The sequence below is a fragment of the Colossoma macropomum genome, unplaced genomic scaffold, assembly GCF_904425465.1.
Source record: "Colossoma macropomum unplaced genomic scaffold, Colossoma_macropomum, whole genome shotgun sequence".
NCBI lineage: Eukaryota > Metazoa > Chordata > Actinopteri > Characiformes > Serrasalmidae > Colossoma > Colossoma macropomum.
Window position 1 is genome coordinate 5,766,530 of NW_023494810.1, and position 27,926 is coordinate 5,794,455.

At 40.6% G+C, this 27,926-nt stretch overlaps 2 protein-coding genes across 5 annotated transcripts in view; both read left to right on the top strand.

The window, feature by feature from the left end:
* The window catches only part of vamp3 (vesicle-associated membrane protein 3 (cellubrevin)), a 28,105-nt gene extending 16,918 nt beyond the window's left edge, over positions 1 to 11,187 (top strand). Inside the window, exons 4-6 of the mRNA XM_036560134.1 lie at positions 7,885 to 8,043; positions 9,692 to 9,743; positions 10,047 to 11,187. Of these exons, the coding sequence (XP_036416027.1) occupies positions 7,885 to 8,043; positions 9,692 to 9,743; positions 10,047 to 10,063 (228 nt within the window). The 3' untranslated portion in view covers positions 10,064 to 11,187. The remainder of the gene's footprint in view (positions 1 to 7,884; positions 8,044 to 9,691; positions 9,744 to 10,046) is intronic.
* Positions 11,188 to 15,557: 4,370 nt separating this feature from the next.
* per3 (period circadian clock 3) overlaps positions 15,558 to 27,926 on the top strand; it is a 31,811-nt gene continuing 19,442 nt past the window's right edge. The window contains exons 1-4 of one of the 4 annotated variants that reach the window (XM_036559307.1): positions 15,558 to 15,855; positions 22,921 to 23,476; positions 24,996 to 25,073; positions 25,235 to 25,392. In XM_036559307.1, the coding sequence (XP_036415200.1) occupies positions 23,091 to 23,476; positions 24,996 to 25,073; positions 25,235 to 25,392 (622 nt within the window). In that variant the 5' untranslated portion in view covers positions 15,558 to 15,855; positions 22,921 to 23,090. Of the gene's footprint in view, positions 15,856 to 22,920; positions 23,477 to 24,995; positions 25,074 to 25,234; positions 25,393 to 27,279; positions 27,313 to 27,926 lie in introns of those variants that run through there. The other 3 variants (XM_036559308.1, XM_036559309.1, XM_036559310.1) reach the window with 3 other exon arrangements.

Sequence of the window (27,926 nt, forward strand, 5' to 3'; positions counted from 1 at the left end):
GTAAACAAAAATTATGGACTATTGGGCTGCATCTCAAAATGAAATGAACTGAGCTTTACAAGTTCTTTTACAGTCAGATCTTGTGTGACTCTTTCCTTCTGGCTGAAATGAGCGTGAGTAGGGATTTTCTAACGCTCCTGAGTTTTCCTGAGACCACTGAGTGTAACTGCTACTTCATTTAAGATGTAACAGAAAATTTAAATAATAAAGCTGGCAAATAATAAGCTAACTGACGCTTTGACCTAGATAGGCTACCTAAATCAGTTTTTACCACTTCGGAGAGCTGCAGCATTTCATGGATTGTGGTAAATAGAACGACACAAACCGTTCCTTGTATCCTGCGTTTTACAGCATAAAATCTATCTGTGTTCGATTATCAGCACATCACATATGTACAATACACATACAAGTGTATCGTATAATGGACAAGTACAGCATCGGGTACATCACTAGCAATTGTGTGAAGTTAGTAGAATATAAGCCCTATATTAAGCCGGATTAGCCGGGGAAGGCTGGTAATGTGAATTGTGAACGATTTGACTGGCTGATTCGTACAGGATAAAGAATCTCTGATTTCCCCAAAATACCCCACATAGCCTGAATCAAAACGTAATTGCATATCAGGATTATGCGTTGAGGACCATACTTTTGAACACACGTTGTGCTGCTAAATGCTAAATATGGCACCCAAAAAAAAAGCGCAACACTGGGGTGACGTGGGTTATCAGTGACAGTTCGAATCGATAGTGCATAATCATAGCGTTGTTTTGGATTTCAGTAGTCTTCTCATGAACTTGTGGAGTGGATCAAATCAAACTTCTTTTAGCTGTCAGCTTTGTCTTCAGGTCGCAATAAAGAAAAACATGCTGTTTTCTATTACCCAGTTTTGTTTTTACAATACTGTGATGTTGATTTGAACTCGACTGTTACTGAGAAAGCTATAAGTTCGAGAAGTTATAGAAGGTAATTCAGTCTGGAATTACGTAGCAGTCTTGTAAAAACTATGAACATTACCAATGAGACCTGTGATTTTAATCCAGTGTGAATCTGAATCTGCAATCACTCAGATTACAGCACCTCCCCAGGTAGACTAATCCTGCTCAAAGTCGAAATGAGCACATAGTAAAATGTATTATATAGTAACTCTAATGTAGCATGTTATGTCAGACCTCGACAGTGAGACAATAAACAGTATCATGTATATATAATAATAAAGTAACAGTACGGCAATAAGGCTGCAAAAATATTTGATGAAAATTGCTAAATAATCATTTTTAAAAATGGAAAAATCCAAAATAACAAACGTTTTAACACAAATGTACCACTTTTATGAACCCAGGCACTTCTGTGGCAAAACATTTTTAATGTGAAATAATGGCTTCTCAGCTTTAGCATGCAGCTACCGCCTCTGCATACTCAACTGAATACACATGCCTCGTGATTTGGTACAGTTTGTGAGACTCTTGACGGTTCCAGGTGACGGCATCGTTTTACTCCAGGTGCAGTTCACGCAAGTTTCCAACTTTTCCAGGTTGGTATAGCATGCTATCCAGCAGGCTCTCAGTTGCGTTTATGAGCAAGATTAAAAGTCACTGTTTCTGCTCTCTGCCACTATTCACTGCTTCTTAGACCTAGATCAGGGTTGCCAGATTGGATAGAATCAATATTTTAATGCAGCTTGCTATTAAATAATTATTTAAAATGAACCACTGAAACTGTTTTTAGTGTCTTGTGTTTGGAGCTGAAAACTCTGATACGCTGCAGTGGTGCTGTAGGTTTTCCTAATGCGTCTTTTGCCAGATATCCTCACTGTGGTCAAGAGAGAAGCTTTGCTAATGGACTTGTCTGTCCACAGCTGCTACTTCAGATCATAAGGTGCCTCATCACCTCACTCACCGCTGTACCAGATATGTACTTTTTGTCCATTTCTTAGGAATGTGTGTTTAAAAAAAAGGAACTGTAAATGGACTCCAGCCAAAATTTAATAAAAAGATTTAATCACCACCACACCTGTTGTAAACATGCTTGCTTGCGTCCCATAGCGGTGGTGCAGCAGTCTCTAGGGCACATGTCAGCCTCCAGTCCTCGTGGGCCATGAAGTGCCTCATTAAACACTCCTGATTCAGCTCATCATCTGATTAGCAAGGCCTTCATGAACTGAAATCAGTGTTAGGGTGAATGCTAATATGCACAGCACTTTGTTCTGTGTAGTCCCCAATTTGACATGCCTGCTCTAGAGTCTAGAGTGAGCTTTTCCAGTTTAAAGATTAGGAAACCTCCTTTCTGATGTGTCCTGAAGGTGCAGTATATCTTGTGTGTGTGTGTGTGTGTGTGTGTGGCCTGTCACAATCATGAAATTTTAGCTGACAGTGACCTTTATTAGTCCCACAACGGGAAAATTTCACCTCCGCATTTAACCCATCCGTTATCAAAAAATCCATTTTTATAAAAAATTTCCGTATGGCAAAATGAATGGCGATTCGGAATGTTTTGAAAGCAACCAGTGATGATGATGTAAGTCTGTGCTTTTTCCCGACCTGAACTTTCAAAGATGAGTTGCCATGATTTCTCAGACACATGTCTGTTTGCTCATTTTCAATAATTGGTTACTCATTCTTTTTGTTGAAAGCACTCGACCACAGGATTGCTCGAAATGCTCTTCACAGCTGCTGAGTCCTGGGAATAATCTTTGATCTGTACTGTTGATTATGGAAGAATATCGCTTGTGCCACAGTTAAACCTTTAGTGCTGTGTTGTACTGTCATCGTGTTCTGACAACTGGGAAGCATCTCACTTTGAGCAATCTGTCAGACAAGAAGTGAACATTTAGAGCAGAAATTTAGGGCCAAGCAGGGAACAAACAATCTGCACATCTCTGAGCGCGTTTACATGCACTTAATAATCCAATAACTGCAGAAAATCAGATTTTGTCAGTAATCTGATCAACGTATTTACATGCACTTGAGTAATCAGATAATGGGGAAACTCTGGATCTATATGAGTCAGACAGTAATCAGATGTCTGCTTTGCAACCGTCCAATAAACGTGCAGGTATGACACTTCACCTGGAAATATGAACATACATCATCTAGAAGATGAACAATATTTAATTCCTTCAGTTCGTCAAGCATGTAGTTGGTTTCAGCGTCGCTCCAAAAGTGTTTTGCTGCCATCTCGTGGCAACGCTGCTTGCTTGCTTACCTCCGTTGCACATATGCAGACTGAGAAATCCGAAAGAAATCAGAGTAAGAGTTTACATGCACTGAGAAATCTGATTACTGAGCTAAAATCCAGCTCTCTCTATCAGATTTCTTAATTGGATTTCTAGACCTTACTCCAATCTGAGTAAACTGTTTACATGACCATTTAAAGAATCAGATAACTGCAGAAATCTGATTATGATCAGATTAAACGCACTCTGTTACAAATGAAAAGAAAGTTTGTTTCTAGCACCTTTTGTTTATGAGCAGTTCAGCGAAAAGCCCAGTGAGTGCAGACGCTCCAGCTAACCTTGTAGACGGGGTTAATTGTGACACACACATGGGCTTGTTGTAACAGTTGCTGATAGCATAGTAAATCAGTGCAAAGCACAATTAATTCAGTAAAATTGTGTAGTTTTAACAAGATGAGATTTCCAACCTAAGCATGTAAAAATAGCTGCATTAAATATGACTAAGGAAAGGGAGAAGGACAAACATGCCAAATTTATTTTTGACCATAAAGAACAGCAAATCTAAACACAATAAAATTTAAATGTATGTTATTTGCATGACTTCTCTAGTACATTTTGGATTCATTTGTGCACAAAACTTCCAAAAATTGGACTGCTTTGATTTTATATGGGGACAAATTAAGTATAAATTCAATGCTGAAGTTGCTATAGGAATACAAGAACATGACTAGCTGGTTTTGTTTGAACTTCTACTACATAAAATATTTGTTACATTTCATCCCAGGTTGCTTTGTGCTCACTCCAGATGTCTATTTTTGTTCCACTAACTCAGCAGTGTATCTGAGGGTAAATAATGTATCAGTGAAAGTACATGAATCTGTTCCCTCGCTAGAAAACAAATTAATTCAAGCTTCTCACCGTTGATTATTAGAGAGAGAGTAATTTCTTGATTATGTTGATGAGTAATCAGGGAATAAACTATTTTTAATTCAGAATTGGCCAAAGATAAACAAGGAGGCCTTTAAAAAGACACACAGTGTATGTGGGTGGACGAATGGATGGTTGGATGGATGGTTGGATGTATGGATGGATGGATGGATGGATGGATGTCCATTCAGACTAGAATTTAAAATATGTATGATCTTGTTAAATGCTGGATAATCATTAGATTTATCTGAACGGTACATTTTAATACAGTTTATTTTATAGTGCAGCTCTCTTGTTTATGGAACAAATGCCGTTTCCTAGACCCAGTTTTCTAGTAGTACCACGTATCCATACAGTCTGTTACATAGCAAACTATATGCCCTGGTTGCTGCTGTTGTGTGCAGTTCAACTTGGGACATGTCTGCTGCTGCCTCAAAGACCCTTGAACCTTCCCATCAGCCAGTCAGAGGCAGCTGCTCATAGGCTCCCAGCCATTTATGTAACCAGCCGTCACCATGGTTATGTAAGTGAAGCATGGGCCCCACGCATGTTGCCCGGTCCTACTGGGCCCGCCTTAAAGGGGCGGCACTGCGTCCTGCTGTCTCTTCCGTCAGCCAGTTTGTGGATCACTGGAGCATGTGGATTAGGAGCGCGTCGGCCAAGGTGTTTTGTTTCGTTACCATGGTCATTAGTTATGTAATGTCGAGGGGGAGGTTGCGCAGTCTCGTAAACCTTTCGTAGCGCTGAGGAAGCGGGGACTTTTCCAGTGCACAGTAAAAAGGAGGTTAAGGGAGGTTGTCACATGCAATACGGCTTGAGAAATGAGCATGAAAACCACCCAGGAGTTCTTTTACACAAGGGTTGTGTTTGTTTCAAAAGAGAAATATGGGGAACCATAAATGTGTGAGACGTTGATTAAGACTAGAATCTAGAATCAGTTTTCATGCTCCAATGAGTGTGATCGTATGAACAGCAATAATACGCTCTAGATCAGCTGCCTTACAAAGTTGAACCTTGTTAGCATCCAGCCTTTTGAACAGAGCAGTGTAAATGAGCACTGTTGTTCCAAAGCTATGCAGCCATTTAGCCTTCTGACTTTCTGGCTAACCCTCTGGCAATGACCCAGAGAGCAAGCAGTGCTCCTAAAATCCTGCCCCTGTGTTTAGTGTCTGGTAGTCTGCTCATGCTCAAACAGCAGATTCTTTTTGTCAGAGGTTAAAATACCACCTTGAAGGCACTAATATTGTGAGATGTTTGTGAAAGCTTTCCAATTTAGCATAAACTTTCAAAATAATATTCATCAAACATGAATGAAGAGTCCATGTCAAGCTGGCACTCAGTGTGTTGGAGCTTGAAATATTTCTCCAAACCCAACGTGAGCCGACTGCTCACATTAGGTTTGGTTGAGTTTGGCCATCGTTTTACAAATATACATTAACTGGCCACTTCTTAAAGTAGGGATGCATCGATACCAATGCTGTTTAAGTTTTTCTGATGCTGTGGCAGTCGGATGCAGAGTCATTGGTCACTTTAAACATTCCCCCTTGGCATATTCCCAACAGGCAACGCTGATTTTAGCTCACAATCACAACCACTTCCCCAATACAGGTGACGACATGTAAGCTAGCAAAATGGAGGCAAAAAAGTCGACAGCCTGTGTCGACTTTATTCCGTTTGACTGAATAGACTTGCTAACTGTCTTTTAAAAATAGGGTATAGAGATGTCCTGACATGTATATTGCAGCACAGTGCAGTCAGCAGAGCTGCTGTAGCTCAGTTTTTCAACGTGTTTGCTCAGTACTCCGTGCCCAGCATGTTATTTTGAATGAAACCGCTTTATTGGAAATTGCCCATAGACAGAACTGTATGTAGGGGCTGCGTTTCATATAGCATGTGAGGAAGTTGAGCGTAGGTGAAGGCTAACATTGTGGACAGCTGATTTATTTTTCTAATGGCTTATTTTATATTATTATATTTTATTTATCCATGATCTAATGACTGCTCTTATTGTTGCTACACAGTAAGTAGTGCTATCCAGGTTTTATTCAGCACGTAGGGTTATGATGGGTTGATTCAGTTCAGTTTGGGATAGAATTTTGTTGTACTTGGGTCAGTTTCGAACTCCAAACTTGAAGAAATGGTTCTGGTTGGATTTGGACAGAATTTTACAAGACTTGGGTCAAGGTCTGACTCCTATCATTATGCTGTTTTGACAGAAAATTCTCAGGCTGTATTCAAGTTTGGACAAAGTTTCAGGCTGGATTAAAGCTCTGCAGTGTTTTACCTACACCAGTGGTGACATTCTCCACATTAGAAATAAAATGCGTTCCAGTTAGGCTTGTCATAGCTTGTCATTTTCCCAGTTTTCTGGTGCTCCACCACTGTAAATTCCCCCTGCCTTGTTGGAGGGGTTGTACAAGCTTAGGCCTATACGTCCATCCTGATCTTGCTCAACAGAAGGGCTGCAACTAATCAACCCATTATGACTTTCATTATGACTGTTAAAAATGGAACCTGATTCTACAAGAATCGTACATCGTTATTCTAAAAATGTACTCTTTACTGATAAAGCAAAGACAAATTTAGAAGTTTCAGTGTGGTCAGTAACATTAGGAAACCATATCTGATATTACTGACACAAATAAAACTATAAGAACCATGCAGTGTGTTGTCAGTATTTTCAAAAACATCAAAAACGCAGGAAATTGAGGTTTCATGTGGGTTTGAGACCAAAACGTACAGCGGGGAGGGAAAAAAACGAGTTTATCTGTAAACATGTGAGCAAGTCTTTGTGCAGTAGCACTCAGGCATCCATAGTAACTGATGAGTATAATTTAGTCTTACAGTTCAGATGAAAATGCAGCTCTTCCTCTCAGCTAAGACTTATTCTGTTTGCTAAACTAACGTATTGCTAGTTTTACTACTTCTTAGCAGTTACTCACCATGCTGAGCTTTCGTATTGATTGGTTGTTGCAGCCATACTCAAAATACATAATGTTGTGACTAAAAAGGACATCACTGCAAAGTATGCCTGATAAGTGCCAACAAGGTGCAGCCATAAAAGTGGAAAGCTTGCTTTAGTCTTTACACCTGAGTGGAGTGAATTTTTTTTATGTGCTTTTTGTGTCAAGCAGCAAGAATTGACTCGCTCTCTGCGCACTCAGTCAGTTTAAAAGGCTACTCTGATTACTGTAGGAGTGATTTTGTCTTGGGCAGGGCTGTTTCACCTTGTTGGATCACAGTATCCACAGTGGCTTAAATCTATATCATGAGCCAACATCATATCTATATTTACATTTGTACCAGCATAACTGCCACCCTGCTGGAATGTAAAGTAGGAATGCATTATATGGGAGTCTCTGTCAGGCTCTGTTTCATAATGTAGGAGATCAGAAGATTGCCAGCTTATCATTGCCAAGTAATTGAGTTTAATCAAGCATTAGTTTAAATTAAATACAACTTAGCTGTTTTTAAAATTCTCTCATCAGTGGTCTTATTGAAAAAAGCACGTCAGGAATGTCTTTCTAGGCAAAAGCTTTGCTTTGTAATGCACAGGAACCATCGGATCAGAGGGGATCCTATGAATATATTCCAAGAATGTGGAAAAATCAAACCATGTTGTGGTTTTTAAGACTACTTCCTTTGGCGTACCATAAAATCTGAGTAACTTATGAAAGCTCTGTCCGCAGGGACAGCATGTCTCCACACCTCAGTGTAGACCTAAAGAGCCCCTTAAATCACTCAAACTGGTTCCTGTAGTATCTGCATTGTTCTTCTGCTTCCAGGTGGTGGACATCATGCGGGTGAACGTGGACAAGGTGTTGGAGCGAGACCAAAAGCTTTCAGAGCTGGACGACAGGGCAGATGCTCTTCAGGCCGGCGCATCCCAGTTTGAGACCAATGCCGCCAAGCTCAAGAGGAAGTACTGGTGGAAGAACTGCAAGGTAACAGATACGGGGAAACTGAAAATGGAGAGATGTGGATTTCAAATGCCTCCAGTAGGGATGGGTTTTGTTAAATTCGTGTTATTGTTACTTTGTGATTTAGCTTTGACACATCGTAGGTGTCACCAGTATTTTTTTTGGTGATTAATTGCATGCTTCATTGAGAGAGAGATTTAGTCTAGTTGTCGAGAACCTGTAAACAACTACAAAATGAAAAGGAGGAGGGTGACTAGAACTGTGTTCACGTTACAAGCCTCATTGCTCAAATCTGATTTTTTGCTCAAATCCGATCTCTCTGACATGATGGTTCACAATCGTTTAGGTAAGTGATTCAAATCTGTCATTAATGTGAACAAACTGGTGTCCTGAAATGACCCTCATGCGCACATCCTACTCAGTAACGTCACATTAACGCCATGCGTCACGTGCATCATCAGCAAACAGGCTTTAACTTCTGTTCGGCGCTGCCGCCATGGTAACACTGAATGATGGCGCACGCGCAGTGGAGAGAAAAAGTTCATGAATTCCAATCTGAGCATCACATTAAGGTCGCATGGACACGAATCGGATATATATCCGATCTAGGACCACATATGAAAGTGGCTCAGGTCGGAAAGGAAAAGATCAGATTTGCACACAGCTCTGAAAACATCAGATCTGATTCACATTAGGGCAAAAAATCAGATTTGTGCCACTTCAACCTGGTAATGTGAACATAGCCTAAGAGATGACTGGATGTAGTAGTGGGTGGTTTACGGGTTTAAATTCTGTTTCTGGAATATTCATGTTTTCATTAATACTACAAATAAGCACAGATAACGTGATTTTGTAAAAGGCTGAGTCAGGGAAGTTTCAGGGATGTTTCATACAAGTTTCAAATGAAAATAAAAACACAATAGTCTCTCGATCACCTCCATGCTAAGTTTAATTGCGTCTTAGCAAGTAAGCTTTATTTTCAAGGTGGCAGACAAAAAAATAGCTGTTCCTTTGGAGCCTTCGCTTAACACCAGAGTGATCGCTGTACTTTCATACCACCTGAGAAACACTCTGAGGCTGTGGTCGGGTCTTGCGCAGAAACAAGCTATGGACCGTTCTGAATATTGATGCAGCTGACGTGGACTTCTTATTCGAATTTCTGTTCCACCTTAAAGCTGCAGTAGGTAACTCGTATAAAAAACATCACTATGTCAGGAGGAGTGTCAGCCACTGCTTGTGCACAGGCTGCAGGTATATATGTACGCGCACACACACACACACACACACACACACACATATACCAGCCGCTTCATTAAATCTACACCTATTGTCCATTTTATCAGGTTTGCTTACCATATTGGTGCACTTTATAGTTCTGCAGTTACAGCCTGAAGCCCATCTGTCAGCCCCCCTTTAACCCTGTTCTTCAATGATTTATTTATATATTGACCTCATTTTCTTGTTTCTTGGAGATAGATCCATTTAAAATGACCCAATTAAATGCATATTGGGTCAGTTACATGAATTAACACGTGAACATCTGGTGAAGGTCTGCTAATCAAAATTTCCTCAAATCTTAGACAGCGTATGAGTATGTGTTACAAATATCTAATCAATGTGATCTTCAAATTTGAGCTATTTTCTAATATTCACTTGCATTTGCTTCCAACAGATGTGGGCCATTTTGATAGCTGTGATCATAATCATCATTGTCATCATTATCAGTGAGTATCCCAGCGTCCTTTTCTCTGAGTTGGAGTTTAAGAAAGCATAGGAAAATTAATTGGTCAGAAATTGCTTATTGATTTAAGACAGTAGAATTAAGTTTTCAGTTCAAATGGTTAATTGAAGCAGTTTGTTAGCTGCTTAAAGTTGACTAAATACCAAATGTGTTCTGTAACCTAGATGTGTAGCAACGTACAGTTGTAATCAGTGAAGTTTTCGGAGGTTTTGTATTGAATCTGTGACGGTTAATAGTCATCTACTGTAAATGCTTACACATAAAATTGTCTTCTCTTTTCATTTAGTTTGGAATAAGTCATAAAACAGCAGGGGAATGGAGGAATGGCATGACTGTTGATGAGAGAGTGGATAAGATGATGAAGTATCAGCTGATACCATGAAGACAGAGAGCATGTTCTTCCAGAACTCTAAAGATGTTCTAGCCTGCTGACTTTCAAAAGCATATTTTGTAAAATATCTCAACTCTGTTTTTTTTATGTTTCGGTTTTAATGACTTTGATTTAAATGTTGCCTTACAGGTGAAGACAAACGCTTACACGTCTCACTCGTTTTCCTGACTAATCCTTTATTGAAATTAGTTTTCTGGTACACTCCCTACTGTCACTAGTTATGCATACCACGGTGGCCTAACGTCACCTTCAACGCTCAAGAAACGGTCTCCTAACTCTGTGTGATGAGGCAACAAGATTAATCTGTACATGTGTTCATGAATAGTTGGTTCAGGCATAACAGTTGAAATATACTGACCAAAAAATGGGGGAATGTGACCTTACACACCTCTGCTTCCTGATCAGTAGAGAGAGCTCAGTGGCTCTGAAAACAAGTTAGGTAACAAGTTTGCTATAAAATGACGGAGCTGTCTTTAGTTATATAGTGCCTTACAGTTTTATTGCACAATACAGCACAGTTTAGAACCAGCCATCCACTCGAAGGCCTTTATTAGAACAAAACAGACTTGAGTGCCATTAGAACCTAGCTGTGCCTTTGAAAACAACACTGCCAGCATAACTTACCCAGCAACTTAATGCATAATAGAGAATCACATTCAGATTACATTCTTAGCTGCATGTCCTTTCATGGTCAAATGATATATATAATTTTTTTTTTTGCTACACAGATGTTTTGCAGATGAAAGGTTTGACTAGAATCTTTTGCTGCTTTTTTTATTAGTCTAATAATCAGTATATTCGCACTGCTTTAGCATTTCTCATGTCATAGCGCTGTAAAGCAAGGCAGTTTTCTCCACGTCTGATGCCATACCTCTTCTTCACTGCGCCAAAATGACATTTGTTTATTTGTTTGTGTGATATATATGTGCCTTCTTTGGAATGTATGTAAATTGTAAACAGCTCTATAAAGTGGCCTTCCAAACTGATGCTTATTGGATTTGCCATCCGTACATTAATAAATATGGATTTAACAGTGTACCTCTTGTTTATGCTTCTTTCATCTCTGAGAGAATATAATTTATTTTCTTTCAAATAAAAAAGGCAGGTAGGATAACGTTAAACTAGATTGAAAGGGAAATTACCTAAAATATGATCAGATCTTCATTAACCCATACAAATAACTCACTAAAAATTCATTCATTTATTGAACTACATAATCTGACATTAAATATCTTTGACAAAAGTATATAAACCTGTTTTCAGGAGCTGGTGTGACCCTTTTGAGCAGCAGTGACTTCAACCAAATTAAGAGACCCTTATTAGTCCCACAACAGGGAAATTTAATCTCTGCATTTAACCCAAACACTACATACACACTACTGAACGCACACGCACCCTAGGGTGCAGTGAGCACACTTGCCCGGAGTGGTGGGCAGCCCTATCTGCAGCACCCAGGAAGTAGTTGGGGGTTAGGTGCTCAAGGGCACCTCAGTCACGTACTGTCAGCTCAGGGGACTGAACCGGCCTCCAGCCCACGACTGCGCCCATGGCATGGTTCCTGTAACTGTTGCTCAGCCCTGCACATTGACTTGGCCTGTTCCTTCTTAATGAACTGCCTTAACTCTGTTTTGTTGGTGCACAAATGTTACACCTTAGATTCCACCTCAACGTTTCTATTGGATTAAGGTCTGGACTTTGACTCAGCTATTGCAAAATGCAGCATTTCTTCTGCTTCAGCCATTCTTTGTAGACTAGTGTTTTTAGGGTTATTGTCTTTCTGCAGGACCCACTTTCTGTTGAGGTTCAGTTCACGGATGGATGCCTTACCATTCTCCTGTAGTATTTCTTAATACAATGCAGAATTCATAGCTCCATTACCTGATGGCAGTCCTGGACCTATGGCAGCAGAACAACTATGATGCTGCCACCACCGTGTTTCAAAGTAGGGATGAGGTTCATATGCTGGACTGCAGTGTTCAGTTGGGTTGAGATCTGGTGGCTTTCAAGGTCACAGAATATGCTTTACATCATCTTCATACTCATCAAACCATTCAGTGACCCCTCATGGATGGGGCCATTGTCATCCTGATAGAGAAGCCACTCCCATCAAGATAGAAGATAGGATGTTTCATCATAGGATAAAGGATAAATCAGCCAGAATAACTTTGCATTCATTTGCAGTGACCTTTCCTTCTAAGCAGAGAAGTGGACACGAACCATGCTGGCAAAATGCTCAAAACAGCCTAGCAAAGCCACCAGACGCCTCAGTGTAGGGGTCAAGCATTCAGGCCTCTTGGTGTGACACACATGCACTCCCCGACTTGTTGGAGAATATAGTGAAGGACGACTCATCTAACCTGATCACTATTTCCCCCCCACATCTTGGAGCAGTTTTGCATGTGTGTTTATCTGTGTAATAAGTGGTTTATGCACTGCAGCTTTACTATAATATTCCTCTCTATGTAGTTGTGGACAGACTGTTCATCCTGACAGTTGATCACACCCAACACTCAGCCACTGAGGAGCAGGTGCTCCTCTGTGTTTCCACACACAGAGTGGAGTCCAAAAGTCTGTGACTACATTGAAACCTGGGTCTAGGTCGCTATTTAAATTGAAGCAAATTTGTGAAATTGACCACATTAAGGCCTTTGTACAAAAAGATCATATTTCTTTTTTTAGTCTTATGTCTTCTGTTAAAACATATGTTCAGATGACCAGTGGATTTGACACACAGATCAGAGGCTTTTGCACAAACCTATGGAGTCCATGGCAGCTTTAGTGCATTATCTTTAAAGCAAAATGGGGACACACCACCAAATACTAAGAAATTCTGAAATTTATGTAAACATTGAAAGATCCTACTTTTCACTTAAATTGTTCTGCTGATAATATTTGTAATGCAAAACTTGTATTAAGTTAAAAAAGAATGCAAAATAGAAGTCTCAGACTTTTGGAGCCTACTGTATCACACTAGTGCACGCTTTCAACCACTTTCAACAACAAACACTCTTTTAAAGGTACGTGCAACTTCCGTGCCACTGTGATCCAAAATTGAGATCAGCTGTTCAGCATTTTGCCACAGCATGATCGACGTTTCACTTTCATTCAGACACAGGAGCACATAGTGAGGTTAGGCGATAAGGCCTGGCTCACAGTCAGTCACTGTCGCCTCACAGCAAGAAGGGCCTGGGTTTGATTCCCCGGCCGGGCGACCAGTGTCCTTTCTCTGTGTGTGCATGGTCTCCCCTTTTCTGTGTGGGATTTCCTCCCACAGTCCAAAGACATGCAGTCAGGCCAACTGGAGATACTAAATTGTCCCTAGGTGTGAGTGTATATATCTTTGTAACTGCCCTGTGATGGACTGGCAACCTGTCCAGGGTGTTTCCTGCCTTCTGCCCAACGAGCACTGGGACAGGCTCCAGCTCCCCCCACAACCCAGGAGGATAAGCGGCTTAGAAGATGAATGAATGAAAAGAAAATCATGCAAACTCATTGCCTCAAAAAAATAAGTAACTTAACAGGTTCAAGCTTAAATAACTTTATATATGAGTTATAGTTACTTTCTAATTTTCAGTGATCCACAATTCTGCAGGAAGCAAGGTTAACTAACAGCCTATTAATTATAAATGGTGTCCAGTGAGCTGGCAGTGCTCTACTTTTACAAGTCCTTTCTTAATCTTGAATTAGTTTGGTTAACTTCAATCAAATACTCTTACTTGTATAATGTATTGGCATCAATTAAAACAACAGTGTATTAAACAGACTGTTCTGTATAGTGTTGAATACATGGCTTAGATAAGACTAGAATCACCCATTTCTGAGGACTCAAATAGCTTAATGCATATTTGCCATTCTGTTAGCATTCAAGGCTCCAGTCTGAATCAATAAACCTGAAAACAAAACACAGTCATAGTGAGAATATCAACATGTAAAATGCATCCAGACCTCACATCTAACATGAGAATATGCTGTGACATAGAATCAAAACAGAGTTATATTAATGATTAAAAAATAGTTATTAACAGGAACCAGCAAAACTGCTAAGAATGCTGGGAAGCTTTTTGAGCAAAACACTCTTCAGTCTGTAGAAGTGATTTTAACAAGTAAGTAAAGAAAAAAATGTACAATAATTATGTTTTAGACGTTGGATGGGGCCCTGCGATGGACTGGTGACCTGTCCATGGTGTATCCTGCCTCTCACCCAATGACTGCTGGGATAGGCTCCAGCTCTCCCCGTGACCCAGAAGGATAAGCGGTTTAGAAGATGTGTGTGTGTGTGTTGGATGGTGTTGAAGTCAGGACTCTGTGCAGGCCAGTCAGGAACTGTTTAGCTGGGGGTTTTGTGTAGGAGGACTTCAATTGTAGTAACCTAAAGAAAAATGCAGATTTCTGTATAATTCATTCACTGAGATGTAAACAACATCATTCAGAGGGGTTTGATGTGAAATGGTGCATAGTAGCGAAACCCAACAACACAGATCTCTTTACAGTGCTGGTGATGGGAACCAGGCGTCGCAGTGCAACATAGTGTTATACAAATATAGTTATTTTATTTACTATCCAAAACAGTCAGTGACCCTACACATGTCTTCTGGGTTTTATTTGTAAAGTTGACAGTGGTAAACGGTAGTAAAACTAAAAAAAAAGTTTTCTTTGGGGACTATTTGGTCTCATAACACCCAGCATGAACCCATCTATGAATGCATTTTCCAAAAAATACGTTTTAGGACAAAACCTTATCACAAAGCTATCGTAAAACAAACTCACAGGCATCTGGCAACATATTTGTAACCACATTTTCAAGTAATAACTTTCTGTGTTAGTTCTTAGAAGCAGACGTCTGGTTCCTATCACCACAACTGTGTAGAATCCTGACTTGGTGAGTTTCTCCAGAACGGAGCATTTCGCACGAAACCACTCTGAAAGCCTTTATTGACATCCAAACCATTTAATTAGTCAGAAAATTGGATTATTTGGTGGAATTCCTCTGTAAACGCAGTACAAACACGTGGACTGAGCCCAAAACCACGTTCTCTGTCGTCCAATCAATGCGCTGCTGATCGTGTAGTATTTATATAGGCGATTTCGGTCGGAGCCCAGCCTGGTGAACCTTTTTACCTCTTGATCTACTTTTTTGCTGCCCTCCTCCCTGTGTAACGTCACCGCCTGCCGGCTGCGGCTTTACGGTCCGCGAGCCAGAATCGGGGCCAATGGGAATCAGTGCTCGTAGACCCAATCCGGCGCGAGCTTCCGCGTCCGTCGCAACGCGCTGTGTTTTCCTGCGTTGTATAACATGGAGATACACGTGAGGCTGCCCACTGCCAGTCCTGCTCGCCACGCCCATCCGCCCTGTCGCATCCAATCAGAGCGCACCTGGGCGGGCACGTCCGGCGAATAGGCGTTGGAGGGGCGTGGCTCTACTCACGTTGCAGGAATGCGTCAGAGCCCTCCGCCAGAGCGGCGCGTGGGATCTCCAACGGAATTGAAACGAGAAACAGAAAAATAAAACGTAAACAACGAACTTTAGCTAGTAACGTTCGCACGGAGAATGAAGACCAGCGGCCGCTGTGCTGAATTACCCCGCTGAATGGCTCTTAACGGGAGTTCTGACACGACAGGACAGCGTTAAAGCACAGAGGGGCAGTCCAGAGCGAACAGTTGGCTGGACTTCAGCTACGTCCACACACTCGAGTCTGCCGTTCAGGTAAAGCACCGTTTTTAAGTTGTAACGTTATATTTGAGAGCTGCTTTAATAAGAAGCCTCTTCTTACACGAATTATCACTATTCTGGAAAGCTCTTTCTGCGCGCCTGCACGGCCTCACACGGATAAGCTAGGCCAGCTAACGTTAGCCACCTGATACGCTACCCTAACCCGCCTTTGACTAGGCTCCTCTTGAGGGGGGCGATCTTGTCTTGTGGTACGCTGACTTATTACGAGGTACGCTGGTGATATATTGCGATAAAAGTTTGCCTGAATCTCTCTTTCTACGGTTGACTGGCTTGTGTTGGTAGCTAGTTAGTTAACCTACATGTGCAGTGGTGTCTGACTAGCCAGCCTGCTGCTGCATCTGAAATACAATAAATATGACGTCAGCTAACAATGTTTACGCTGTTGTTGGAGGTAAAATACAGAAAGTCTTTTTGCCGAACCTGAAAATAAAGTTGTTTACATTTGCTTCTCGTGTGGGCTAGTAAATTATCCAGGATGAGTGTTGTCAGGCTTGGGTGCTCTTTTTCTTCCTAAGCTCACTCTTTGCTTTTGGTTCTAACAGTTGGCCCATATCACTGTTCACCAACCCTCCTCCTGGATATCTAACGTTACTTTCCTGCACAACCTCTATCTAAAATGCTTCCTCCTCCTTACCTAACACTAGTATATCTCATCCAGCCAATCAAGGACTTCTGAAACAGTTAATAGGTGTGTTTGGGACTACTTTCTGCTGGAAGGTAGATCTCCAGGACCAAGGTTGGTGACCACTGGCCTATGTTCACCTGAACGCCAGTCAAGTAGACTAGGATTGTGCCTTCCAGCTCCACTCTTGTGCGTATTTTTCAAAGCAGGAACTTCTCAGTTTGAGTGATAACTTCAGCAAAGAGTCAAGGCTATCCAGTAAGAGAAGAAGAGCTGGGATACGCGTCTGCTGGACGGTTTTCACTTTTGGCTAAACTGAAGGTTTTGTGAAATCCATTCTCCCGCTAGCGCAGGGGTTCCCATGGTTCGAACAACTGGAACCACAAAAAGGTAGTTGGATTCATCATTACGTCCATACCATTTTTTTCAGATCGAGTACAAGTACATAATTTTAGTACTTGCCGATACCATCCTTCGTAACCTATGCAGAATTAAGTGCTTGTTACAGTACGTAAGTGCAATGTACCTTAACGGTTAAATCATTAAAAGACTAGCTGATTTTAAATGAAGTGCCTTAGCTAGCTAAGCTATATATTTAACACTACCTTGAATTGAGTAAAAGAGCAAGATTTGTTCTGTATCAGAAAAGTGCTCCTGTACAGCTGCGTAGTTTTCGTCCTCATCTGTCACTGTAACAACAGTCTCTGTACCCCAGTGACAGCAGGAATCACATCAGAGGCTAAACTATCCGAGTAGTGGATGCTTGTGTGGAGTTTTGCTTTATTTGGCTGATTGAGCTGTAGTTGAATGTCCTCTAAAGCCAGATATACATGGTGCGATTTTAGAGATCTTCTTCTTTGGTGACTCACACTGTACGTCTGAATAGAGGATTTGTACATCTGAAGATTTATATACTCACAGTGTACGAAAACGCTCTGTGAAACGCAGCCTGTACAGACAGCTCTGTCTATGGACAGTTTCAAATAAAGCTGTTTCATTCAAAATAACATGCTGTGCTCCGAGTACTGAGCAAACACACTGGGAAACTAAGCAGTGTTACTAACACTGAGCACTGAAGCTAAACCAGGCAGTGATGTACACAGTAGGATAATACTGTCTCTCTGCAGCCCGTTTTACACAAAAATCACTGTATTAGCGTTTAGACCTCACTATTTTACTGAGATAAATAGAGTAAAGTTGGCATAGACAGACTTTGGTAGCAACTGTGAACCTAAACCAAGCAGTGATGTACACGGTAGGACAATACTGTCTCTCTGTAGCCTGTTTTACAAATAAAATCACTGTGTTTGCATTTAAACCTCGCTATTTTACTCAGACAGAGCATAGTCAGCATAGACGGACTTAGCAAATAATGCAAATAATGACTTTTTTTTTCCCTTCTCAGTTTCGCTAGCCTACTTGTTTGGGGAAGCAGTATTGATTGTGTTTAAAATGGTGTGAAATCATGCAGTGTATTCCTGGTGGGAATATACCAAAGTGAAATGTTTAAAGTGACTGGCGGCTTTGTGTCCGACTGTCGTTACACGATATCAGCTGGTATCAGAATGTTGGTATCGGTGACTTTTTCCAAGCACAGGTAAATGAGCATGGTATCAGACCAATACCTGATACCAGTATCGGTATCGATGCATCCCTAGTTCAAACCAAAAAGACTTAAGTAAGCTTACATTAAATTAAGCAATTTTTAAAATTGAAATGGTTTTGTGGCCAGTTTTTTTTTGTTTAGTTTCAAATGTCGTTTCAAAAAATCGGACTTACTTGATTAAAAAGCTCGTTCGAATGTCAAACAAATAAGAAGATTAAGACAGTTTAGCCGAACTTGTCATGTGGTTACACATTTATCACGTGACATGATCGTAATTATTGAGTAGATCATTCTTGATTTTAATTTAATTGACAATGACATTTTCATCACAGCCTCACAAACCTCCTGCACTGCCTCCCAGAACCCCATGGGATTAGTTGGGAAACCTTTGGCTAGAGAAAACCTAAAATTATGTAGGACAAGACTGGAGTTGGGAAATGCTGCACTAGGCCGTCTCACATATCCCAGTGATAAGGGGATGACAGATTTCATGAAAGTGTTTTTCTCTCAGAAGAAGCCAGCTGTCCTGTCTGTCCTCTGTCTATAAATACTGCACTCTAGTATTGACATGATAGAAACACTGAGAAAAGAGCTCTGACTTGGTTTTCATGTCACTCTGCAAGTTTCAGGTTTGTCCATTTGCCACACTGTGTGTTAACAATGGAATTCATTGTATGGAAGCATATGAGATTGACTTATCAACACTACCAGGAATCCTTGGCTTTTACTAAATGCCTAATAACAAAGCAAGGCCTTGTGTTTTTGATGAGTCATGAATCATGTTATAGCAATGAATGTCTTTCTTGCAAACAAGGAAATGAGAAAAAAGGCGATGTCTGTGTAATGCCTGGGTTTTTAAGAGCATAGCCGATCATTAATTATAATTTATGCCAGACTTCCACAAGACTGATGGAGACATTGAGGGCAGGAGTCAGAGTCTGCAGACTGCACTTCTGGATCTATGCGAAAGGGCAGTCAGTTAAAGGCATGAAGATCTGTAAACAAGCATATGCAATGCAAATGCAGGATCTGCACTATCATTTAAAATGGATTGTCTTGAAAACTGAATTAAACATAAAAATCTGCTAATACCTGTGGCTGTAGCTTGACATGCCAGCTATACTTGTGTAGACACTGCTGCCCATGTACCATATAGAGCTCACAGCCGTGTTCAGCAGTAGGAAAATAAGACATATTAAAATATAAAGATTTGTGCAGATCATAAACAACTTATATGTGTAAATCAGACATAATCAAAAGGCTGCTGAGTGTCTTTTGATTACTTCTGATTTACACATATAAGTTGTTTATTGTCTGCACAACTCTTTATATTTTACACACACTGAAGACACACTGAAGGGATTGTCCTGTTGCTAGAGTGTGTGATCCCTCTGACATCTTACCTGCAGGGTCATCTGTTGCTCTGCCATTACTAATTACTGATTATTTTAACATTGATAGCATAAAAGCAATTGTTATGTCATATTTCATATTTCTGACCACTTTGACTAGCATACACCTGCTCCAACAAATGATTTTTTAAAATTATTATGTATTATTAGGGATAATAAGAGTTAAAAAAGTACTTAAAAATACTAAATATATATGAATACACACTAGGGGTGTACAATAGTAATGTTAAACTCGATTTTTCAATAAAGAAATCTAACCAACCTCGTCTTCAAGCAGATAGCAAAGTACAAAAGTACAAAAGCACCATTCACTATTCTTCAAAATAAAAGGAAATGAAATGCTACTAGCTGCTTACATCAGAACTGCAAGCGCATGCAAGGCTGTGAAACAGTCACCATTACGTAAACAGCTTTTTCTATGAAGGCTACAAAACGATATATATATATCGATATATTGATATATATATATCGATATATAATACCTCGCTATTTTACTGAGATAAATAAAGTAAGATCGGCATAGACAGACTTTGGTAGCAAATGTGAACCTAAACCAAGCAGTGATGTACACGGTAGGCCAATACTGTCTCTCTGCAGCCTGTTTTACAAATAAAATCACTGTGTTAGCATTTAAACCTCCCTATTTAACTCAGACAGAGCATAGTCAGCATATATATATATGTATATATATATATATATATATATATATATATATATATATGTATATATATATTAGTTGATGTGTTTTTTCAGGCTTGTATAGAGGAGTGTTTGAACTCTGCAGGTGTGTGTTTTGTATTTGGCCGTTTAGCTGAATGTTGAAAGGTGCAGTTTGTAACATTTAGTGGCATCTAGTGGTGGTGGTTGCAGACTCCAACCAACTGAATACCCCTCCCGCACCCCTCCCTTTCCAAGCGTGTAGTAGAACCTACGGTGGACATTAAGTGTTAAATTACCTGTCTAGGAGAAAACAGGAAACTTGGGCGTCACTCTGAAAATGTTTTTTCCCCCGTCTGGGAAAGGCCACGCCAGTGTTTATCCTTGTTTTTTGCCATCGTCAGTCCTGATTTAATTTTGTTTTGTCAAGTTTAATCCTCCATTTGTCAAAATTTGGATTCTTAAACTTCTCACAACACAAATGGTTAGGCAGTCTTCCAGTCGGTGCTGTAGCGCCAACAAATTCAAGCCTCCACTTCAGTGTGAAAATGCGAAAAGCGCCCTCTAGAGGCAGAGTTTGTTTTGTTTGTTTTGGGCCACTGTAGAAACATGGCAGAGCAACATCGCAGCCTCTATTGGAAGAGGATCCACTCCCTATGCTCAACGCTCAACTAGCTTACAGATCTATCACTTGGAAATACATTTGATTCTTGTTGACTTTAAGCTCAATACCTGTTGGGCTTGTACATCATTTAGCAACTGTGAAAAGAATTATGTTGTGTTTCACTCCCAGTAAGAGGCAGTACCAATGCACAGCTCATGGCACAGCATGTCATGCATTGGAATTTACAATAGTCTTTTTACGACGCGAAAATGAGCAAAAGAGTAAACACAGTGTTATCAGTGAAATCTTGATTGTAAAACACTGATGGTAACTGATATGTTTGATCAGAGTTTGTTGTTTATTACATTAGTAAAGCCAGATTTTAATCAGTCAAAGAATAGTACTGTTTAGGAAGTTTGTATATGAAAATGCAAACTATCCAAAGTAGATTGTTATTCCACTTGTGTTTATTTTGCACCATATTTACTTGAGTTATGAAGTTGACTGTTTTTTGCTTCTGAACAGTGAGTCAGTCACAATGGAACTATCAGCACATACAGTACAAGACTATCATTTTTGTAAAAAATGGAAGATAGTCATATCAGTGTGGAGCATGCATCTGGCAGCCAGTTGCATTAGCCTGATTTTGTTGTTTTGGTGTGGCAGAATAGCACATATCTCCACAACGAGGGAGGGCTTTTCCTACTTGCAGCTTTTGCAGGAAGCCAATTTTATTGAAAGGTGGAACCTGCCCTGTTAACATACGCCCTGTTGAGCGTTACAAGCTTTCCTATTCATTTTCAACCAGTGAACCGTCTCCTTCTCTTTTATTATGTCTCTGCTTAGAGCAAAGATGCTGTTGTAGCTTTTTGTCCACTGCCTGGGAGAAAAAGTGCATTTTTAATAGCCAAATTCACCACTTTGGTTTCACATGCCCTTTTCCTATATTTGATTTCAGACCTGTGACAAATACGGTTGTATATGGGAGGTTGAGTTGTGCAGTTTTTATCATAATATTCCTGGGGAGGTGGGGAGTGATTTGAGTAACTGGTTGCTATTCTGAAGCAGCTTGTTTCAGGGCGTGTCCAAGGCTGCTGACTCAATGGGATGAGTTACCACGTGATACAGTCTTTTAACATAGCCTTGAGTTAGTACACACAGTTATGAGAGGGGCGTGGAGTGTTTTGGCATTTTGGCTCACCGTGACCTCCGTCAGTGCTGGTGTACTGGTGGTAAAGCAAACTGGTAAACAATGGGGCTACACAATACATTGTTAGTTAAACAGTATTGCAGTTTTGGCCATTACAATACTGACAATTGCAAATGAACTCTTTGACTAAGCATAATGTTTTGTACCGTGTGCTGGAAGTGTCTTGACCAATCACACCTCCAGATGAGTGTTTCTGCAGATGTTTTGAAGAATCAAGCTATTTTGATGAAAACAAGGCTTACCATGTCATTTATGATTCAGCAGCACATTTGTAATCATTGCGTTTTGCTGCAATATGTAACAATATACTAGAATGTACTAGCATTTTGTCTGTGTTGTACAGCATAGTAGATCACTGAGAAGGAGCCTTGCTTTCTCTGAGTCTCTCTCACCTCCCTGAATAGTGAAAGCCTGTTATATAACGAGGCTGTGATGACTCGGACTGTTTCCCAGCTCAAGGATGACCCTGCCAGGCTGTGAAGATGATACGGCTGGGGCTACTGTCAGCCTCAGCACTGCGTGTTGTGCTGTTATTCTGAATCATAACTTGATCTGTTTTTGTTTTTAGCAAAGGCTGAGTAAGCAATAGCGGTAGTGTTCATGGAAAAAAGTGTGCTTCGTGGAAAAAGCGTGTTTGTTTTCATATTGATTTGACTTTGTTTGGATAAAAAACACTTTTATTCATATTTGTGGTAACTGGACTGGAACAGTCCTTAAGCTACACATGTAGTATGGTTTAATTTGGTCTGTTAGCAATTAAAAATCAAAGCCTTCTTTCTTTATTCATCATCAGATGCACTGAAGTAAATAAAATATTTTAGATGAAATGATGATGAGATTTTGCAGACATTGTAGAGCTTTTGGAGTGTATTGCAGTATTAAGAGTTCCACTGCAGGACTTTTAAAAGCTGCTTCTCCATCTTACAGGCCGCTCAAGACTCCGTCTCCGATGATTATCCCTAGGCAGTAAGTAGCGTCCCGGCGTCAAGAGCTGCTGATGGATTTCATCATAGAGGAAAACTGGTGACTGGTGCAGCAACAAGAGCATATCCAAGCAGTGACTGAACAACAGTTTGGGGAGGGAGAGCGGGAGGGGAATGCCGAGTGGTGACAGCTGTCAGGATGGAGAAGAGAACGTCTCTCCTTCTCCAAGGAGAGGAGCTCAGGTGGACCAGACCAGCAGTGACCAAGAGCCGGGAGCCAGCGGGAGTGGATCTGGCTCAGGACCTCCTTCGGGATCAGGCTCAGGGGAGGACGAGGAGGCCGAGGAGCGGCCGCGACAGCCAGGGATAGGGGAGAGCTCAGCGACGTGTGAGGAGAGTGGTGGAGAACCCTCCGGAGGAGAGCAGGGACAGGAGGATGTGGAGATGAACAGCGGTCATGACTCCAGCAGTGGAAACGACAGCATGCGCGGATCACGCCGTCATTCGCCGTCAGCCAATCGAAGCCCAGGGAGCACCACAGTCTCGGTTAGCACCAAGAGGTAAACATCACTGTGTTAATATGCTTTTATACTCACAGCAAGTATCTGCAGATCCTGCCAAGTAAGAATGAGTGTGGTTATTTCAGTACACTTATATCTATACAGATATAACTCATTTTAGTACTTGTTTACATAATTGAGTGTTCAAATAAGGCTTGTGCAGTTTGGAATGAAGAAAATGGAAAGTCATATATTATCTGGGCATGTGATCTTTGAGAAGTTGTGTGTTATCTAGGGATGTGCATTTGGACTTGTTTAATATTCAGTAACTGGGGAAGAAGTAGAAGTAGAACATACTGCTTTATAGCTTTTATTCATCCACAGACAAGGGAATCTAGTGCACTGATGCTGGCAGCCTAAACAAATGCATAACACAGACAATTTAGCTGCAAACAGAGGTGAACATTGGAAAACATGTTTTATTATTCAAAAATAAACAGTGGGAATCTTCTGGTCACTTAAGGCTAAACGAGGAGGTTTTCGTGTCGAGGTTTGAGTAAAGAAGGCTGCTTCAGATGAGCTAATGCGCTACTGCTGATTAGAAACCACTGAATTTTTGACCTGTGTATTTTTTTAGTTAAATCACACATTCCTAAAGCACAAAGATCAATTACAACCGATTAACTAATATCAAATGAATTATTAATTGCAGCTCTTATTCTAGCTGCACATAATAAACTACATTTAGATCATTGATGTTTTGGTTTTTATTCTTATCAATGTCAGTTATTTTGTCTTTGGGAAATTCAAATACTTAATAGTTAAAAACTGATGAAAGTGCCCATCCATATTATCAAGTGACTGTAGTCCCCATGTGTCAAACACAAGGCCTGTGGGCCAGATCGGGCCCACCACACAATCCTATCTGGCCTGCAAAAGTATTTTCATTTTCTATTAATATTAGCCCGTTTCACAATGTGCTGCACTACAGTACCCAACATGCACTGCAACGTAATGTGCTCTGACTCTTCTACCTCAACAACAATCTATAGGACAGCGGTTACACCTCAATTCAGTGCAATTCTACACCAGTCTTATCACGAAAAATGCATTTCAGCTGCAGTTTAACCGATATAAACACGTAATATTCGCTTAGCAGCTCAGAAACTGGACCCAAGTCTTAATGAACCTCTAGCAAAGAAAGTGTCTGGTTCAAGCAAATAGATAGGTTTAAAAGACCGAGCACCAGGGGACATTTAAAATTTTAAGTGTCCGTGTTATTTACTGTTGACATTTTTGCATATTTTGAATAAACCATGACCAGTTTGGGTTAAAGCACAACACTAATTGAAATAAAAACATTTTTTTCTCTGGCCCACAGATTTGATGAGATTTTTTAATATGGCCCTTGTACCAGTTGAGTTTGACACCCCTGCTGTAATTGGTAATGTCAAAGGCCATCCTAGTTTTCTCTCAAATCTTGCATCATTCAGCTCCTGACATTATGTATGTGCGCGCATTAATGTCCAGGTAGAGATTTTAGGGCTTTCGTTTACACTATTTTTATGTCTCCACGAAGCTCGAAGTCTGCAACAGGCTCATCTTCTAGCAGCATCCGCAGTGCAGCCTCTGGTCAGAGGCACCACACAGGATGCAAGTAATCTCAGCAACACACATATACTCTATAATCGTAGTGTGATATTTAGGTTTAATATTTGTCTCAAATGCTTATTTGCATATGATTTTCAATTACAAGCACAGCAGTAAAGCAGTCGTTAGTGATCATGTTTAATAATCCATGCAATATGTGTGTTGCAGCGAGCAGACGGAACAACAGAGAGAGCACGCCCACCGGGAGATGATGCAGACAGTGCAGGAGATGAAGAAGAGGCTGCCGTCTGAGAAGAGGAGCCGCAGCAAGGCCAGCACAGTGGAGGCCCTCAACTACGCTCTCAAATGCGTCAAACAAGTTCAAGGTGCATATATATGCTTGACTAAAGTAGGACGGAAGAGACGTTCAGAATTCAACTGTGGTTGACCTCAGTTGTGGTCATGTTTTAATGGTGAAAGTGGCAAACCAGAAGTTTAACATGGTTGTGAAAAACCAGCTGTGGCTTTTTTTAAGTGCATGTTGCTTTTAAAAATGTTTTGCAAGCAACACTTGGTTTTTCATGTTGTCTGTCAGCAGCCTTCAGTGTGAGACCGGAGTTGTCAGAGTACCAGAATTTTTATTTCAATACAGACACAAAGGCCCAGTCCCATTTCTTCTTTTTACCCCTACCCCTTGTTTTCGAGTGTCACCCTCACCCTTTGGAACTGAGTTACAAAGGGTAGTGGTTGAAATCTTCCCCTATGAAATGGGACCCTCAAAGTAAAAAAAAACAAAACAAAAAAACATTACTTCATTAACATTAACAGGCTGCTAGCAGTGCTCTGTAGGCGACCTGGCCCATCTTCAGTGACAGCAGAGAAGGGAAAAGTTCAGTGACCTCGCTGCTGGGCCTTAGATACATTTAGGGCATCATATGCTTTCTAAGAGGGGGTGTAAGACAATTATTTATCACCCACCACTAATTCTTCAGTGATATTAAGCTGAAGTCAGCTATTCACCAGCTTCTTGTTCGAATTTTCCCGTTCCAACTTAAATGCTGCAGCAGTTACATCCTGGCACTTCAGGCATCAGTCCTGCTTGACTACTTAAGGTGGAACGGGAAAGTTAGCTAGCTAGCTACCGAGACATTAGCATACTATTAGCGATTTTTTTATGCTTGTTATGAAGAAAACGACCATAATACGTTAAAATGACATTAAACTAAGATAATACAGTGGTTATCGCAATTTTTTAACAGACAAAATTCTCACACTTGTGGGTCTCTTTGGTCTCTTGTTCAACCATCTTGCCGGGTTATTCTTTCTTTCTCATAACACTCTGTTTGGAGTCTCTGAAAAACCACCGTTTGGAGGGCCGTGCAGCCCTCACACTTCGCCCTACCCTTCTGTCTGTGGGACACCCTACCCCTAGACGTGAACACGCAAAACAGAGGGCTAAGGGCTCAGTGGTAGGGGCGAGGGGTGAAATGGGATTGGGCCTGAGTGTAGTACTACAATACTTATTACTGTCTAAACAGACAATTTTATTAAAGTAAGCACAGAACAGTATTACAATTGTTACAGCTTAATCTTCAGAGTAACAAGACAGTCAGTATCAAAAGTTTAATACTAGGGGTGGGAAAAATGATCTTAGATGCAGTTCTCTCTTGAAAGATTCGGAATCAATTTATGAAATTCAATAATCTGATTATTATATAGGCCCAGCGTCTCCCCTGCTGTAAATAATGTGCGTGAGGTAAATGAGGGGAAATTCTCAGCATTTTCCGTTCAGATTAAGTGTCCCAGTAGCTCAGATGAGTTGTATAATTACGAAAATATAATCTTTCATGGTTTCCCAGAGGCATCCACAGCTGAATTCAAAAGCAACTCCACTATAATGAAGTATAAAGTAACTTATTTTTAAAAATGTGAAGCACATGGACATGACTTTGGTTCATGTCCCATTGCTCTAGCAGAGAATGTCTACAAGTCTGAAGCTTCTCCAGCAGGGGCGCTGTTAGCACACATTTTTTTTTCACTTTTGCATGTCGTTTAAAGAGATGATACAGTTTGCAGTAACAACTTTCAAAACTAGTGGTAAAATAGTTTGAGTTATTATTTAGAATATGATTTTCATGAAATCTTTTATTTAAAGTTAGGGATTAAAAAGCAGATACAGTACTTTTTCAATGTCTGTGTTAGCAGCTTCACTTTAGCTTTGACCACACAGCAAAAAATACATGCATTGCGTTTCTGCTTTATTGTTTCTCCAGCTGATACCGCACTGTCTAACTAACTGGAGTGAGGTGAATTTCCACTTATGGACAGCAAGGCCAGTGAGGTCAAGCTACGCAAACATCCCAAAAATAGACATACACTCTGATGCTAAACAAAAAAGCAGCGTCCTTGCCAGCGTGTCTGTCCACATAAAGATGACGTCGGCATTTGGCTCGTAGCTCTCCTTTGGAGCAGAGACGTTGATTATGTAACAGTCTGGGCGCTGGGGCTGCAGGAAGGGAGGGTGTAGACTCTCACAAATGGAAACTGCACTCTAAATGTCAGCTTGCAGAAGCCTGCAGTCAGCAGCACAATTTAATACTATAGCTGCCCTTAAGACACCTTGATATTGCATTTATTCAGTTTTTTTGCATCTGTGTTAGTGCAGCTTCATGGAAAATACACATTTGTGGAATGTTGTGCTTATGTATATGTGAGGATAAAGGTACTGATTTAGCTGATAGCTGCATTCAGGATGAACTTGTTTTTCTTAGTTTTCTGCATTGAGTAGTCACAATGACGCAGATACATTTCTTAACGACAGTAAATCTCATGCAAGTGAAGCGTGATCTGTCTGTCGTAGCCCACGCTGTGGTTGTGTTTGAGCAACTAGTTATGCGCTGGAGAACTGGAGAGTTGTGCA